At 39.1% G+C, this 16,046-nt stretch overlaps 4 protein-coding genes across 6 annotated transcripts; all 4 read right to left on the bottom strand.

Moving 5' to 3' along the window:
• Nucleotides 1-540: 540 nt before the first annotated feature.
• Nucleotides 541-3,376, bottom strand: LOC102720436 (cysteine synthase-like). The gene is made up of 8 exons (XM_006656578.3): nucleotides 3,333-3,376; nucleotides 2,970-3,207; nucleotides 2,650-2,777; nucleotides 2,131-2,333; nucleotides 1,871-1,996; nucleotides 1,436-1,594; nucleotides 1,083-1,276; nucleotides 541-905 (listed from the first exon to the last, which is right to left on the bottom strand). Exons 1-8 carry the CDS (start codon nucleotides 3,341-3,343, stop codon nucleotides 780-782), a joined length of 1,185 nt encoding a protein of 394 aa, XP_006656641.2. The 5' UTR covers nucleotides 3,344-3,376; the 3' UTR covers nucleotides 541-779.
• An 805-nt stretch (nucleotides 3,377-4,181) lies between these two features.
• Nucleotides 4,182-6,645, bottom strand: LOC102704342 (cysteine synthase-like). Of its 3 annotated transcripts, none has more exons than XM_006655727.3 (8): nucleotides 6,482-6,645; nucleotides 6,216-6,343; nucleotides 5,898-6,100; nucleotides 5,624-5,749; nucleotides 5,158-5,316; nucleotides 4,759-4,952; nucleotides 4,519-4,690; nucleotides 4,182-4,407 (listed from the first exon to the last, which is right to left on the bottom strand). In XM_006655727.3, exons 1-7 carry the CDS (start codon nucleotides 6,563-6,565, stop codon nucleotides 4,565-4,567), a joined length of 1,020 nt encoding a protein of 339 aa, XP_006655790.1. In that variant the 5' UTR covers nucleotides 6,566-6,645; the 3' UTR covers nucleotides 4,182-4,407; nucleotides 4,519-4,564. The 3 variants fall into 3 exon arrangements, with proteins under 3 accessions (XP_006655790.1, XP_015693914.1, XP_015693915.1); XM_015838428.2 differs by having other exon boundaries at nucleotides 4,598-4,690; nucleotides 6,482-6,627; XM_015838429.2 differs by having other exon boundaries at nucleotides 5,624-5,719; nucleotides 6,482-6,627.
• Nucleotides 6,646-7,330: 685 nt separating this feature from the next.
• Nucleotides 7,331-9,631, bottom strand: LOC102704065. The gene is made up of 2 exons (XM_006655726.3): nucleotides 9,270-9,631; nucleotides 7,331-7,672 (listed from the first exon to the last, which is right to left on the bottom strand). Exons 1-2 carry the CDS (start codon nucleotides 9,568-9,570, stop codon nucleotides 7,635-7,637), a joined length of 339 nt encoding a protein of 112 aa, XP_006655789.1. The 5' UTR covers nucleotides 9,571-9,631; the 3' UTR covers nucleotides 7,331-7,634.
• A 1,356-nt stretch (nucleotides 9,632-10,987) lies between these two features.
• On the bottom strand, nucleotides 10,988-14,638 carry LOC102720155 (nucleosome assembly protein 1;1). The gene is made up of 11 exons (XM_006656577.3): nucleotides 14,411-14,638; nucleotides 14,272-14,315; nucleotides 14,068-14,163; nucleotides 12,843-12,935; nucleotides 12,648-12,738; nucleotides 12,515-12,576; nucleotides 12,253-12,437; nucleotides 11,960-12,137; nucleotides 11,822-11,865; nucleotides 11,560-11,719; nucleotides 10,988-11,364 (listed from the first exon to the last, which is right to left on the bottom strand). Exons 1-10 carry the CDS (start codon nucleotides 14,475-14,477, stop codon nucleotides 11,596-11,598), a joined length of 984 nt encoding a protein of 327 aa, XP_006656640.3. The 5' UTR covers nucleotides 14,478-14,638; the 3' UTR covers nucleotides 10,988-11,364; nucleotides 11,560-11,595.
• Nucleotides 14,639-16,046: the final 1,408 nt, after the last annotated feature.

Raw genomic sequence — 16,046 nt, 5'->3', positions numbered from 1 at the left:
AAGTGAAGAGTACACGAGAAAATTGTGTTTTCATGCAACCATTTGGGCGAAAGTCAATTTACAGCTCGAGTGTGCTTGCACCAATCTCTTTCATGTCGCCCAAAATAATTAGGAAAAAGTCTTGAAAAAAAATTAGCAGCACAAATTACGATGTTATGTCTCACTCCACAAACATGCAAAACTAAATTCAATCTATACATTCAACAAAGAAAGTTATGAAGAATAAATAACCGAATTTGTGTTTTTGCTGTAGGACACACAAGTTGAATTACACTCAATTCTATGTACTAATTTTATCAAGTTTTCGTAACCATTTGGGTGGCATGCAAGAGATAAGTGCACATGCATTCGCCTTGTAAAAATGGAACTCCGAAGGCCGGCTCCATTTTACTCAGAAACCATGAATACATCCGGCGGGACTTATATAAATTGTATTTGTTTGATAAGTCTTTGCTAAATCTATATTTTTAATATTATTGTTAAAATTTGCAGTTTTGACAAGTATTTGTAGTCATCCAAAAAAAATTACTCAAATGGAGGGAGCAAATTATTTTTTTGAATAAGTGGGAGCAAATTATTTCATTTGTTCAGTGACTGATACAATTGGAGATGGAACAAGCTGCTCCAAGCTGGCTCGCTCATACTGTCATACATAATACTTGGCTCCTTGCCGACAAATCACCTTGCAAGATCGTGCCATACTGCCATGTATACATTCTGGGACCAGTAATTCCTATCGTTTACACAGAACTGTTCTGAACAATCGGTTGTCAGGGAGGTCAAAAGGTCATGGCAATGCATTCCTCTCTTACATCTGCAAAGAGATCAGAGTTCATGTACCTCTCACCCCCACTTGGAAACATGGTGACAATCATCTTCCCCTTGTTTTCCTCTTTCGATGCGACCTAAATACACATTTGAGATTCAATACTATAGAGGAAAGGAGTAAATATTTCTAAATGAGTAAATTAATATAGATAAGAGAGGGAATAAGAGAAAAGGAGTAAAAAATTGAATATGACTATAGATAAGAAGGAAATGGGATAAGTATTCAGAAAGATGAGTTGCTAGGAGATGTAAACCTTCAAGCAAGCTGCCAGGTTTGCTCCAGAAGAAATGCCCACAAGCAGGCCCTCTTCCAGTGCCAGCCTCCTTGCATTCACCATAGCTTCCTCAGTGTTTACCGTCACGACTTCGTCGATGACTGAGATGTCCAACATATCAGGTATCAATCCTGGTCCCATTCCCTGAATTTTATGCTTACCTGGCTCCCCACCTAAGCAGTAGAAACAGGCAACAGTTTGTCAGGGTCACTGGAAAACTATGTTACTGTTGTTGCGGTGCGATTTTGATGTGTGCCACACAGTATGTTATCCAAACTATGGATCTTTATAATTTGTGGTACATACCAATATACAGTATATTTTGTAATTACCTGAAATGACTGCGCTCTCCGTAGGCTCCACACAAATGATCTTCACTGCTGGATTTTGCATCTTGAGATACTTTCCAACGCCAGAAACTGTGCCTCCTGAACCCGAACCGGTAACAAATATGTCCACCTTGCCAGCAGTATCCTTCCAAATCTCAGGTCCTGCATAGGTGAAACAAAATGGACACCATTTTATTATTTTGGCTGTAAACAGAGAAAAATAAGAAGAAATTTTTAATGGTACAGCACATTTAAATTGCAGCCATGGTGCTCATATGCTTAAAGCAAGGGATGAAACAACGTTTTTAGTCAATTTGCAATGAAAAATGTCAATAAGGCATTGCTTTCCTAAGAATAATGGAAGTGGTGATCTTTTTTTTTCTTTACTGCAATAAGAACACCGTTTGTCAACTCATGTTGAGAGTTGAGAGACAGTACCAGTCCATCTCATGTGTGCCTCCTGATTTGCTGGATTTGAGAATTGATCAAGAACATGTACATTGGGCAATTCTTTCTTGAGCTGTTCGACCTTGTCAACTATGCCTTGAAACCCAAGTGCTGGATCTGACATGTGGTTACACCAAAGAAAAAAAAATGCACTTTTCAGTGACAATGTGACAGGGAAAGCAAGTAACTTTATTTTTTTCTTCAGAGAGGCTGCACAGCTGATGCTGCAACTTCCTGCTTCTATTTTATACCTGACAGAAACAACTCAGCGCCCATGTATCTCAGCAAGATCTGTTTATCAAGTGAATACTGGCCTGGCATAACTGCAACAAACCTATAGCCTTTGCGAAGAGCAATGAGCAACAATCCTAACCCCAGATTACCACTAGTTGGCTCGACTAGGGTTGTGACACCAGGAGTAATCAGCCCTTTCTCTTCTGCATCCTCGATCATTCTGAAGAGTGAAAGATAATTCATAATTCCATAAATTTATGCTAATATTTTAAGCATGAAATGACTCCTGCAAGGTGCAAGACAACTACTCAGATGAACTCAAGTGTAAAATTGGCACTTGGAATTTTCCACCATCTCAAAAACTTTGTACCTCTCTACAAACAAATAGCAAACCATTCATTTGGACAATAAATATCTATCCGAAATTTATGATTCTTTATAATTCAACTGCATCGACCTCACTCTATCTAACAGTATCACCAGGATTACTGAGAAGAAAACGAGTCCATGAATAAACGAAGAATTCAACCAAAAACCTCAAAGCGCTGCGATCTTTTACGGAGCAAAGGGGCTGATAGGCCTCGATCTTGCCGACGATCCGGGCGCCTACTCCGTCCTTGTTGGCGATTCGCTTCAGCTCGACCAGCGGCGTCCATCCTATGAGCTGAAGAAGTCAAGAAACCCAAACAAATCAATCTCGACAGAGAGTGTGATGATAGGCTAGCTCAAAGAAAAAAAAATTCCTCTTTTCCAAGCTCCCATCAGCAAGAGGAAGACGAAGGAGATAGCTAATATTTAATCGAGAAAAAGAAAGAAAGGGAAGAGGGGGAGAAAGAGCAAGAGACGAAGAACTCGCCTGTGTGACGTCAGAGGCAATGTGTTCCTGACCGATTCCACCTTCGGTGGACGAGGAGCCGAGCAGAGAAGGAAGCCCGCTCCTCCCGACCCCCTCCGCCTCCATCGCCATGGCCACCGCTCTCCTGCTCCTTCTTGGCCTCTCTTGCAGACTACAGTAGAAACTGGAGTGGTTTCGTTTGAGGCCGTGGTTGCTGACCGTCCTGGTAGCTCTGCTCCACCACAGCCGCTCGCGCCAGCTGCTGCAGCCGCCATTTGTTTAGGACTCTTCGCGGTTTTGGAGGTTTGTTTTTTGAAAAGTAATGGATTTGGACTGTTTTACGTGAAAATTTATTTAAAATTCTTTGTGTTTCAAAGTGCTTACGCCTTCACCATCTGTCGAGCTGCTGATCATTTGGAGCTTTTAGAAAAAAAAATGAAAAAGAGAGATTCTTTTATGATTTGGATCGTTTTGGATTGGAGGATTGCTATCGGTAGGTAGGAGTATGGGTTACTCAAGTTTTTAGAATTTGGTTGGATATTACTTCTTCGATGTGGATATCGGTGTTTGTCATATTTAAACTGGCCCAGATCAAATATGTGGATAACTTTTTGTCTAATGTAATAACCATCATAATACTTACTCCGTCCTAAAATATTAATGTCTGCATAATTTAATGTCCTCAAATATTAGTCTGTATAATAACTTAGACTATAACTATATTAATATTTTGGGACAGAGAGGGAGTACGTTATAGCACTTCATAATTTTTAGCGGTTTAACCTCGCTAATGTATACTCTCTTGCCGGTCAATATTACCTGGATGTAGTGACTAATTTTAGAGCCACAAAATTAATAACATTTTTTTCTGTCTTTGCCCTTTGAACAAATAATTTAAAACGATATTTCTGTAACTAATCTTTTTTCTTCCAATTGATTGAAATCAAAGCTTTGTTTGTTTGTATCTCGAGTTTTGGTTATATTTAATACTGGAAATTAGTTTTGTTTATTTCCTTCATTTTCCTGTGTGATTAGAGTGTTCCAATGATTTTGACTTTACTACAACCAAGGAAGATGACCTCGGAAAAGGAAATGAATTTCAATCAAGCAAGAATCACATCAATCGAGGCGATGTCAATCATGTCATAAAAGATATTTCTAGTCAAACAACGAGCTGAAACAAGAAAAATATCTCTAGTCAGGCAAGTAGGAGTAACTATTGTGTCTTATTCCGCTTTTTTCAAAAAAATAAAATAAAATGCACTGCTCTGACGGGAAATTATGGAGTAAGCATTTGACAAAGACTGTATTATTCTTTACAAAAAAGAATAAAAAATCCAGTTTATTCATGGGATATTCACTTGTCTTTTTTATTTCATACAACAACCAAACATAAAACAACCGGCTTTTCTTTATTTGCCTCCCACACTCTGCTCACTGATCAGTGTATAAGAGCCACCTGCATCAACACGTAATGAGCACAATAAGTAGATCAGATAAACGACCAAATGCATTTCTCCTTGCAATTTTAGTTCTTAATTGTGCTTATGTATTTCTGCTAAAATCCTACCTTGGCTTCCAAACAGAGTAGACCAGTAATGAAAAAAGCCATGAGATCAAAAGGTCATGGCGATGCACTCCTCCCTTACCTCTGCAAAGAGGTCAGAATTCATGTATCTCTCACCACCACTAGGGAACATGGATACAATCATCTTCCCCTCGTATTCTTTTCTTGACGCCACCTGAAAATGCTTACAAAGATAAGCAAATATTGTATCAAAGGATACAAGAAAAACAATTCACTGCAAACCTTCAGACAAGCTGCCAAATTAGCTCCAGATGATATGCCCACTAGTAAACCTTCTTCTCTTGCCAGCCTCTTTGCATTAGCCATTGCATCTTGTGCAGTTACTGTAATAATCTCATCGACGAGCGAGATATCCAGGTTTTTTGGTACAAAGCCTGGACCCATTCCCTGAATTTTATGCCGAGACGGCTTACCACCTAAAACGATGTCAGAAAAACTACAATAGATGTAAACAGGTTGAAATTTCAGTTATTTGCAGCAGTTCATTTTAAAAGTTTTCTTCGTTAATCGAACCATTTTATCATTTTTCGCCGGCCGAAGCATTTTATCATTAGATGTGATACTTTTTTTATTGAAATGTTTGATGTGATACTTATGCTAATGTAGGATCCACCAGCTTACCTGAAATTACTGGGCTCTCAGCAGGCTCGACACAAATTACTCTAACTTCTGGGTTTTTCATCTTCAAATATTTCCCTACGCCTGAAACTGTTCCTCCTGTGCCAGAACCAGCCACAAAGATGTCTACTTTTCCTGCCGTATCCTTCCAAATCTCAGGCCCTGGAAGAAAAGGATAGGAAGCATTTGAATACTGACTCATAATTTCATAAATCATGATATAGATGGCATGAATATTAAGCTCACCCAGTTCATGAATTTCATCGTAATGAGTTATGAGGGACAGAAAGCCCTTGGATCTAGGACAGTATAGTCCTCTACAGTTAATGAACATTGGAAATAAAATTATATATATATATATATATATATATATATATATATATATATATATATATATATATATATATATATATATATATGGCTTGCTGCCATAATAGTAGTCTTTACTAGTAGGTTAAAGAATAGCTACCTGTCCATAGAAAGTGTGCTTCAGGATTTGCTTCATTTTTAAACTGATCAAGATGGTGTATGTTAGGCATATCATTCTTGATCTGTTCAACTTTGTCTAATTGTCCCTGAAAACCAAGTGTAGGATCTGAAACAGCGTTGCATTGAATTAGAGAATTCAGTATCTTGTACTCCCCACAATTGACAAGACACAAAATGCAAATATCAAAAATTTGAGAATAATTTCAACAGTTAAGAATTTATAATTACCAAAGCTTTGTACTTTACACCCTTACCAGTTAAAACAACCTCGGCCCCTAGATACCTCAACAACATCTGCTTATCAAGGGAGTACCCACAAGGCATGACTGCAATGAACCTGTAACCTCTGAGCAAAGCATTGTATGCCACACCTATCCCCAGATTACCACTTGTTGGCTCAACTAGCGTCGTAACACCTGGTGAGATAAGCCCTTTCTCTTCTGCATCCTCAATCATCCTGAAAATTAAATGTTATGGTATGATCCATTGACCAAATATTCATGAAATATCCTAATATATATACAATGTGATCCGCAAAGCATTGAATAGCATGGGGTTTCAAACTTCAGTACCTCAGAGCACTGCGATCCTTGACAGAGCAGAGGGGTTGGTATGACTCCAACTTGCCAACAATCCGAGCATTTATCCCATCCTTTCTGGCGATCCGGTTCAGCTCAATCAATGGCGTCCATCCTACAAGCTGAAGGAGGAATGGATCTGAGTTTACTAATCCTACATGGAAGTTCAAACATAGACCAATATTCACAAGCAAGAACTGAAGAGGGAAATCAAAAACAAGAAAAAGGGATAGCAAGGTAGAGGATAGAGATCACCTCACCTGAGTGATATCAGTAGCGATATGTTCATCTGATGACGTTGATTTCAGCAGAGAAGGGATCCCTCTCCTTCCTTCTTCCTCCATGCTGCTCTCCTGCTTGTTGCACGCAAGCTGGAGCAGTAGCAGAGAACTCACGGCCCATAGATAATTTCCATCAGCCGGATCCACTTACACTTAAACTATGTGTTCCACTTGATATATTTATATTTATTTTGTGCAAAGTAATCGAAGGACATTACCTGGCCCACGTTGGCAGATTGTATGTTCCACATGATATATTTATATAATTTATTTAATGCAAAGTAATCGAAGGACATTATCTTGCTCACATTGGCAGATTGTACTTTCAACAGTGTGTTGTAAACTCCCTCTCTGCGTGCGATGTCTGCACTTTCGTCATCTTGATGGATATTGATGGATGGATGCCTGAAAGATTCCTATCTGTACGTGTTCTTTTTTGTCTTCGAGAAACATTGCCTTTTATCAGTTGATAGTTTGTCTCTATCTTGCAAATAAAAGAGTCCAGAGCATACAGATTGTCGCTTTGATTGAGAATGACCAGTCAATGGGGTGATTGTGAATATCAACGGATTTCCAGACAGCTACTCCAACGAGCAAACAACTTACTATGGCCTATGGGGCTTTGCAAAACACAAGGCAAAACCATTTTTGTGTTCCAGGTAAAACAAATATACTGAATCTTCCATTCCATCTTCCACTTGGATTTAAACAGTACTAACTTCGCTTCACATTTTAAGACTTTTTAACATTATCTATATTCATATAAATGTTAGTGAATCTAGATATATATACAAACAATATACATTAATCAATATATAAATCTAGGTATAGCCAAAAAGTCTTATATATAAAATGGATGAAGTATTTCACAAACAAGGCGAGCATAGATATGGGAAAAAAATCATCCAAGTGTTGACCCTGTTTGCAATGTGCAAGGAGAGGGCAGCATTGAATCCTGAAAATACATACCCCTAACTGGATCACTGTATAAGACAACACTGTTCCTTGTGTTAAAGCCAGAAATTGTTCGCATCTCGGTGCAAAATTACAAAGGATTATCTAACAACACATTATCATCTTCAGGGACCTCTTGTTATCTCACAATGCTAAGTAGGACACGCTGGAAAATAGTTCATGCAACAGTAAACGATTCCTTCTCAGCATCTGCTCCTGCAAATTGAAAAGGGCCAATATTTTTATTGCCAGTAAGGTAAATCAGCTATCAACAATCAAACTGCTAGATACAAACTACATAGTTATGTGTTCACTTCCCTATTCTAGTCTAAACGATTTACTTCAGTATGTTGATATGATGCTGGAAACCAAATAGTTAAACTCAAAAGCTCAAGGCAGCTACCCACCTTGAAGGGCACTAGAACATGTAATATGGTTTTTTGGTGGGTACGTAATATGTATTGCTAAGGGAAAGTACACCATTATATGCATATTCTGGTATCTTCGAGACCAGTTAAACATATTAAATTCAACAGTATGCCACAAACACCTCATCAATAAAACAAGGAAATGTCTATATTTAGTACCTAAACCAAGTAAAGGAGTAGAGAGGCTACATATAAAGTTATAAACTTTTTCCCATATAACAAACATATATCCACAGACTACAGTTTATGCCAATAACTTATTTATAAGCATGACCCTTCCTTTCGACAATCATAACAAATGTAGAGGCGATGCAAATTTGGACATCATACGGTGGATCACAAGAGAAATCAAGAGTTAACAGAAATCAAAAGTTCTAGTTCCTTCCTTTGCATATGAATACCAGCACCAGACTACTGATAAAAGTTGATCAAACATTCTGAACACCTCCTGCCAGGTTCATAAACAAAATAAACTTACACATTTTTCAGTTCCTACCACGGTAGAATTTTCAGTTGCTACCACATGTCTTCAAAATGAACAGTAAAATGACCAAAACACTATAAACAATGAAGCCATTGAACATCATGGCGCTAGTTCTAACCAAACATGAAATTTCAGCCAGATAATACTAGCAATACAAACACACCTTTCTACACACAAATTCTAGCCAAGCATGTTTTGTTATTAACTTGGCCTAAAATGAACAACAGCATCTCCAACAGCATTTGTTGTCTACTAGTCCAAACATCATGTTACAAAAGTTGGAGCAAATTTCACTTTGGCCTACTTCTCATACCGAAATGGCACTTCAAACCAATCTTACTAAACTTAAAACATTTTCGATCAGGTTTTGATACCAAATAGTTGCTCCTTAGACCAGGTCAGTGTGGCGACGTCAGCATCACAGACAGAAGGGGTACGCCATGCGGGTGCAAGGCATGCGGCACACATGACTGTTCCCTCTGCTCTTCTCACTTGCAAGTGGACCAATACTCCAAACTCCAAAGTGCAGCTACTTTTGGTAGCAAAACCAGCTATACAGTGACACTTTGGACGAAAATATGTGGTCCTTAGTCCTAAGTGTAATTTACTCCGCATATAGAGTCCAGCTTTACTTAAACCCTCCAAAATTGTCCGCAGTATTTTAGAAAACAGTCTAAAACATGATTTTCTAAGGCTCTCAGCCTTCAGATGCTTCGGATATTGGCATATATAACCAAATCATAAACAGCTTAAAGCAGTTTTCTCAACAGTGCCTTCGATTGTGCAGTTCGGATATCGATTCTAGGTTTAGATTACCACAATTAATTGGTACTAATAACAGCACGAGCAGAACACCACAATCTATAAGTTTAGCACCAACATTTGGACCAGTTATACGCACCTGGCTCCTCGGACGCGGGCTCCTCCTCGCCGTAGATGAGGCGGAGGCGGGAGGCGGAGATGGGCGGGGAGGGCGCGGCGGCGAGGGCGAAGAGCTCCTCGCGCCACGCCCACATGGCGGAGGACATGGAGGTGTTGGAGGCGCGGAGCGACGCCCTCTTGGCCTCCAGGTCGTCGATCTTGTGCTGCTGCTCCCACGAGTGCCATCCCAGCGCCACGAACGAGGCCAGCAGCAGCGCGCTGGTCACCTTCTCCTCGCGCCCCGCCAGTTTCGCGCCGATCCCGCGCAGCACCGCCGCCATCCCCGCCGCCGCCTCTCTCTCCCTCTCTCTCTCTCTCTCCTGCGCCGTCGAGCGGCGCCGGCCCGCACGTGTGGAAAAGACTGGCACGAGGCTACCAAGCACAGGCTCAGGCCGATCTGGGCCAAATCACTGGGCCGTAGTTGCAGGGGTGTAGCATTTGCTATTTCGAAATACTCCCATCCCAAAATATGCTCCCCCGTTCCAAAATGCAACTTGATAGAATTTGAATCTTATTCAAACATATAATAATTTTTAAAGATTTGCTTCGGTCCAACAAAAAGTAGCTCGAGGTACCGCCGTACCGGTACCTGAGATACCAAATCATTTCTCACCATTAGATTTAGCTGAGTAGAATATGCGCGATTAGATCCAATAGTGAAGAACGATTTAGTATCGTGAGGTACTGGTATCTCGAGATATTTTTTTTTTGAACTATAAAATTGCTCTAATTTTTATATTTTATCTCCACTTAATCTCGATTAAACAAACGTATTCTCATTCAAAGATTTCTCATTTTAACTCAACTTAATCTCTCCTAAACAAACCTAAAAACGGTGGCCAAACGGCCCAAACCAGCCAAAAACATCGTTAGGGCCAGCTCCATTAAATGGCATGAAAAACAGTATTTATAGGGGTCGATTGACCCAAACAAGAGGGCCTAGCTCAGCTCAGCCCTTGCCTAGAAAAGCTTACATTTTCCGTTTTATCTCCACTTAATTTCTACTGAGCAGACCTAAAAATGCTTATACTATTTTTTCCCATCTTGTTTATATTTATAAACCAAAATTTAAATTTTTTAACCTTAAATTTAAAGTTAATTTTAAAATTTTTTTCTTTAGTCTATTTTCCGATAGTTGATTTTAGATCATTAAAAACACCCACATATATGTGTACGCGGACGTGCACGTGTATTTTTTACCGATTATTTTTTATTTGCAAATATATCGTTTGAAAGCAAAAGACGAGAAAGGACTTACATCTTAGAACAAGTTAGTATCAAACATAAAGTACAGCGAGACATCACCAAACTGTCTAGAACTCCAGATTTCTTTCACCTGACTGCAAATTTGTTATTCTGATCATAATCCTATGTTGCTATATTTTTGAAACAGGGTAGTAGGATACAGTAGATCATCCCCCAATAATTCAATTGAATTTATGCAAAATTTCATCTATTTTTGAAATCTTCTGTGCGATTGAATCGATCATTCCTGCCTGTTATTTTAAATTAAAATTTACCATTTCAAACAATCTTTATGCTGGTGTTAGCCCAGATGGTCGTCCATCATCGTGCAGTCGAGTTTCAAGTTTGTCGTTCGTTTTGGACATACACACCATACACACCTAATTTCAAATTTTGTGCTCCGGAGATCACACCATACACACCTTCAGTGATTATGAACTATAAACTGATCAATAATATCAAATGGCACAAATTTCGACTTTCTTCATAAGCCTCGAATGAATAGTACTAAAAGTTCCACCAGCAGATCCCAGATATAATTACACAAACTTAAGAAACCGATGCATATAACAAAAACATAATATTCTAGTATAGATGCTCCAAACCACCAAGGCACTAACACAGCACAAAGTGCCCTCCAATAAAACCACGGGTAACTCAACATAGGTATGTCAGCAGTGATATCTCAGCCGTGCAGCTCCTGGGCAGTTCAACGGAAAATACTGCATCGACAAATGCCAGCTCATGGGACGATACGAGCCATAGTTCTACTGCTGCTTGCACTCTGTTGGTTGATCAGCACCTCCTTGTGCCCCACCATTCGATGGCAACTGGAAGTGAATACACATGAGTTATGAGACCATGACAGTACAAACTTGAAACAAGGAAAATTAGATGTCAAATGACATTCAAGATTGGTTCAGGTGCTGCCGACTGTTAAGACAATCACAAAGGTAATGAATATTAGCAACCAACTGAAACATGAGAATGCTGCTGCAGATAGAAATATGAGACAATGTGGTTACCTTCTTCTTAGGCTAGCTTTTCTCTTCCTCATCGTCTTAATCCTCATCCTCATCATCTTCATCATCATCCTCATCCTCTTCATCAAAATCCTCAGGTTGCACTGCCTCACCAGTAAACCAGGAAACAGCATGTGGGATGATCTTATCCCTTATAGTGGTCCTAGAAGTAAAAGTACAACCGCATAAAATCAGCAGAATAGCCATAAGAGCATAACATCATGACTGATGGAACATTACTTGGCCAGGAATGACTTATACTTACCCAATGTCATAATCATGTTCCATTTGACCCTGAAGCTCATCAGCCTGTATCATAAATTGACGGTACAAGTTCACTACAAAATCACACAAATATGATATTCTTGTATGAATGTATGTTAAGCATCAAAATAAAACATACAGTATCTTCATCAATGTCCTCATCATCATCGGGTACTTGCGGGGGGCTGAAAAAGTTGAAGAAGCTCTCACAGACTTCAGTTTTGGTAATAGGCTTTGCATTCTTTGAACCTTTCTTGGGTTTCTTTTTTAGAATCTTCTGTGTCAGGTTTTTACCAGGATACCACTCAATTTCGGTCCTGCAGAGCACATAAAATGGCGAGTTTAACAATACATGCACGTACATGTGTCACAAGAGGATCGAACATCGCAACCTTATAAATGAAAACAACAACAATGTACAGCAATACTAACCCAATTGCTTTCTCCAAAATTGGTTCATCTTCATCAACCATGTGGTAAGTTTTTGTCAGGACAGAGTTCTTGAAGAAAGGGTTGGTATCAAAGAAAAATTCCAGTTTGAAACCCTTTGGATCATCAATTCTAGCCCACTTGATATCTTTCAGATATTTCAAAGCAGGCTCATCACGCTCTTGGATCTAATAAAGAAGCAATCCAATCATGATAATGTACTGCAACTAAAAACAGTACAGAAATAAACAAAACTCTGTGGTACCTCATCAGAAAGCACTTCATTGGTTTTCATAGCATTAAGCCAGAAATCTGGGACTCCTTTAGCTGAAAAATGGTTTAATCATAAATCAGAATGTGGCCATTAAATAGTTGAAATGAAAACTTTGATACGGTACCATCTGCATCTTTCCCCTCAGCAGCATTTGCACTGGCTGGTTCAGCTGTTACTCCATCAACTTCCACAACTCCATTTACAATGTTATACCTCTGAAAAACAGAGAAGGGAGTGCGAGTTCAGCATCTTGCACAAAATAAAATGATAAAGGTAATAATATTCACATATTTAATGAAGCAAAAAAGAACAAGAGTACCTTTGTATACAAAGGTTCATAAAGCTTCTGGTACTTCGCTTCAAGCGCAGCTCGCTCTTCAAAAAATTTTGCCTCAATTTCATCATGCTGGCTCTGTATTAGTATAGGAAAAAACAGTTGGATCTTTTAATCATAGCAACATATGAGGTATATATTATGGAGAGCCTGATCAAATTCGATCCAAAAGTGACATGATAGAAAATGGTATCATACAAAATTATCTGAGCAATTCACCATGAAAGGCATGACATATACAAAATAAAATACAAATAGCAACATGTCATAGGTTGACTGCACAAACGAAAACCAGGACAACAGAACAACAGGAAGGAAGAAGAATCATGCCTAAAATGGAAGTACCCAAATTTAACAACAGATGAAGCGAAGGAGTAACAACCAGTCAACTACCAGGAAGCTAAACATAGAGAGCAACAGATTTTAAATCACATTATCTGTTAGACAAGCAAAATGTCAACAGATCTAAAACATTTCAAAACATAAACCATACTCTTCCTAAGCCTGTATAAAAAGAAACCACGGATCATCCTTCTTCCTGACTCCTGAGGTGATGACATTACATGAGGTGCTTCTATATTTTAGCATCATTATTTGAATGATGAAATCAAAGGTTCTACGTCAGAGATCACACATCGAACTCTAAGACTTAATCCCCATAAAATTAGGTAGTAGCGTAGAACATGTTAAAAGGACTCAGTCTTCTTATTCCTTTACTCGACCAAAAGTAAGTTCAGCACACAGAGTACGAATATGTCTAATAAAGTGATCAAAATTCTGATAAGGGAAATGAAGAAGTGGGGAAAAGAAGATAGCTGGGATTAGCCTAAATCATATCCCAACCTCCCATCATTCTATCCAAAGTCCCCCTTGAGGAATACCCTTAATTATTCAATCCACAAGGATAATTCCATTATGAACATTACTTTTCAATTATTTTCATATCCAACAGAAGTTCATGGAATTTGAGATAGAACTTTTTACAGAATATATTACAGCATAATGATAACCTACAAGTTGAACAGATCATTCTGATGCTACCCATCAAAGCAGCAACGTTGATAAACCTGACTACTAATTATATCCTTATAAATCATTGTCTACCAGAAGCTAAATCTAAAGGTTATATTTCAGCACAACAATATCTGGCAAAACATTCATATAAAAAAAAGAAACTGTGAAATTAATGGCAATGAAATTCCATGTCCACCTGGATCTCCCTCAAATATTCAACACGCTTCCTGACATTGGGCGAGAGCGCCTCAAGCACGTCCGTGTGCTGACCCGCCAAGGTCTGCAACTTATCCTGAAGCCAAATCAGACACAAGGGATGAGAAAACCAACCAACCACGCCTCGTGCCCGCATCGAATCAGTAACCGCATACACCTTAAAATCGATCCAAATCAACCGTACCTTCAGGGCATTGACGAGGCCGGCGCGGTCCTCGGGGCTGAGAGCTGTGGTCGAAACACGCAACGACATGGATCGATCGATCAAGGGGCACGATAAGAAAGAGATAGGGTACGACTCAGCGGTGGCATGGGGAGCTTACCTGCAGCGGCGGCAGGCAGCGAGGCGTTGAGGTCGGAGAGGTCGAGGTTCTCCTTGTCGCCGCCCATCGCGGGGGAGCTCTTCGTCGCCGATGCGCCGCCGCGGGGAGGAGGAGGAGGCGAGAAAGCGAATGGGACGAGAGGAGAGAGAAATGGGGAAGCCACTAAAACCCTAGTCTCTTGAGTACGAGAGGAGAAGGCGAAGGCTGGCTGCGTCGCACGCAGGCAGCGCCTCGCGCGAGATGTCCGTGACTCATTTTTCGTCCACACCCTTGGTTTGTCTGATAATACTGCAAGAGGAACTCTCCCAGATGTTGGGCTTCAAGTTAAAAACTTTGAAAACTACGTTAACACATGATTAAATAACAATCGGCTCCTATAATATCCGAACAATACTCTGTTCATGTTTTTTATACGACTCTGTTGACTTCTATGTTACGTTTGATCATTTATCTTATTTAAAAAATATATAACTATTAAATATTTTATTATTATTTATTTGTTATTATAGGAATTTAAACATGACTATAATTTTGCACATTTGAAGAATAAGAACGTAGTTCTAAAAGTTAATGGTGTCATATAAAAATCATGGGAAAGTCACGCTAGTTCGTTGGAGTGAATTTTTTAGGATTTTAACAGCTTTGTGCTTTAAGTGAGAGACGATGTGTCCGTCGACATCGAGACGCCCATGGCGATTTCGTGGTTCTGTGGGATTTGTCGGCCAGTTTTCAGAGGTGCTCATAGGGGGTTTGCATGCATGCGTTCTTAGGGAAGAGTGTACGTGCGTTGTGAGCGTCTACGTTATACTGTGTTCTTATTAAAAAAAATAGGTATGGACTATTATAATCTTTTTATTAAATGGTTCTTTTACTTTTTGAGAAACTTTGGTGCGGATAAAAGATATGTTTATTAGTTGGAGAAGTGAGCTGATGTAAAAAAGAATATCTCTAGCTCGAAAATGGTTCAATCTGTCGTTCTCAACTTACAAACCAAAATTAATTGTATCTCTAAGGCTGTGTTCGGGAGTGGTGTGGGGAGGATAAGTTATCCGGCGCGGAAAATACAGTAATAAATTAGTACATTATTAATTAATTATTAATTATTAAAAATATAAAATAGATTAATATGATTTTTTAAAGCAACTTTTCTATAGAAAATTTTTATAAAAAACACATTGTTTATCAGTTTGGAAAGCGTGCTCACAGAAAACGAGGGTAGTACCCTCGTAAACGAGCACGGCCTAAACCACAGAACCGGTCGTAAAAATTGTTTCAACTATTAAAACAGGGTCGCTTTGACCTCCTTGATGATTTGCATCTTTCAACTGACATGATATTAGCTGGTATAGCATCATCATGACATCAAAAGAATATCAATGAGACCCACATATTTTAGCATGTTTTCACGAACTTCATAACAGTTGGCAAGAAGCTAGTTAATAAGAATACGGGAAAAATAGGTTTCCGAGCTTTTAGTTTCTAATTTATTTTTTGATTCTATAATTATATATTTTTAGAATTTAAGTGACAATATGAACTTTTGGGAAGAGTCCGAAAGAAGTTACCTGATTTTGTGGTTAGGAAATCTCTTTACCTGATTTTGTAGTTAGGAGACACGAATAAAACTCGACTAACT

This window comes from Oryza brachyantha, chromosome 6 (genome assembly GCF_000231095.2).
Source record: "Oryza brachyantha chromosome 6, ObraRS2, whole genome shotgun sequence".
In the NCBI taxonomy this organism is placed as follows: Eukaryota; Viridiplantae; Streptophyta; class Magnoliopsida; order Poales; family Poaceae; genus Oryza; species Oryza brachyantha.
This window is presented reverse-complemented; position numbering and strand designations above follow the sequence as displayed.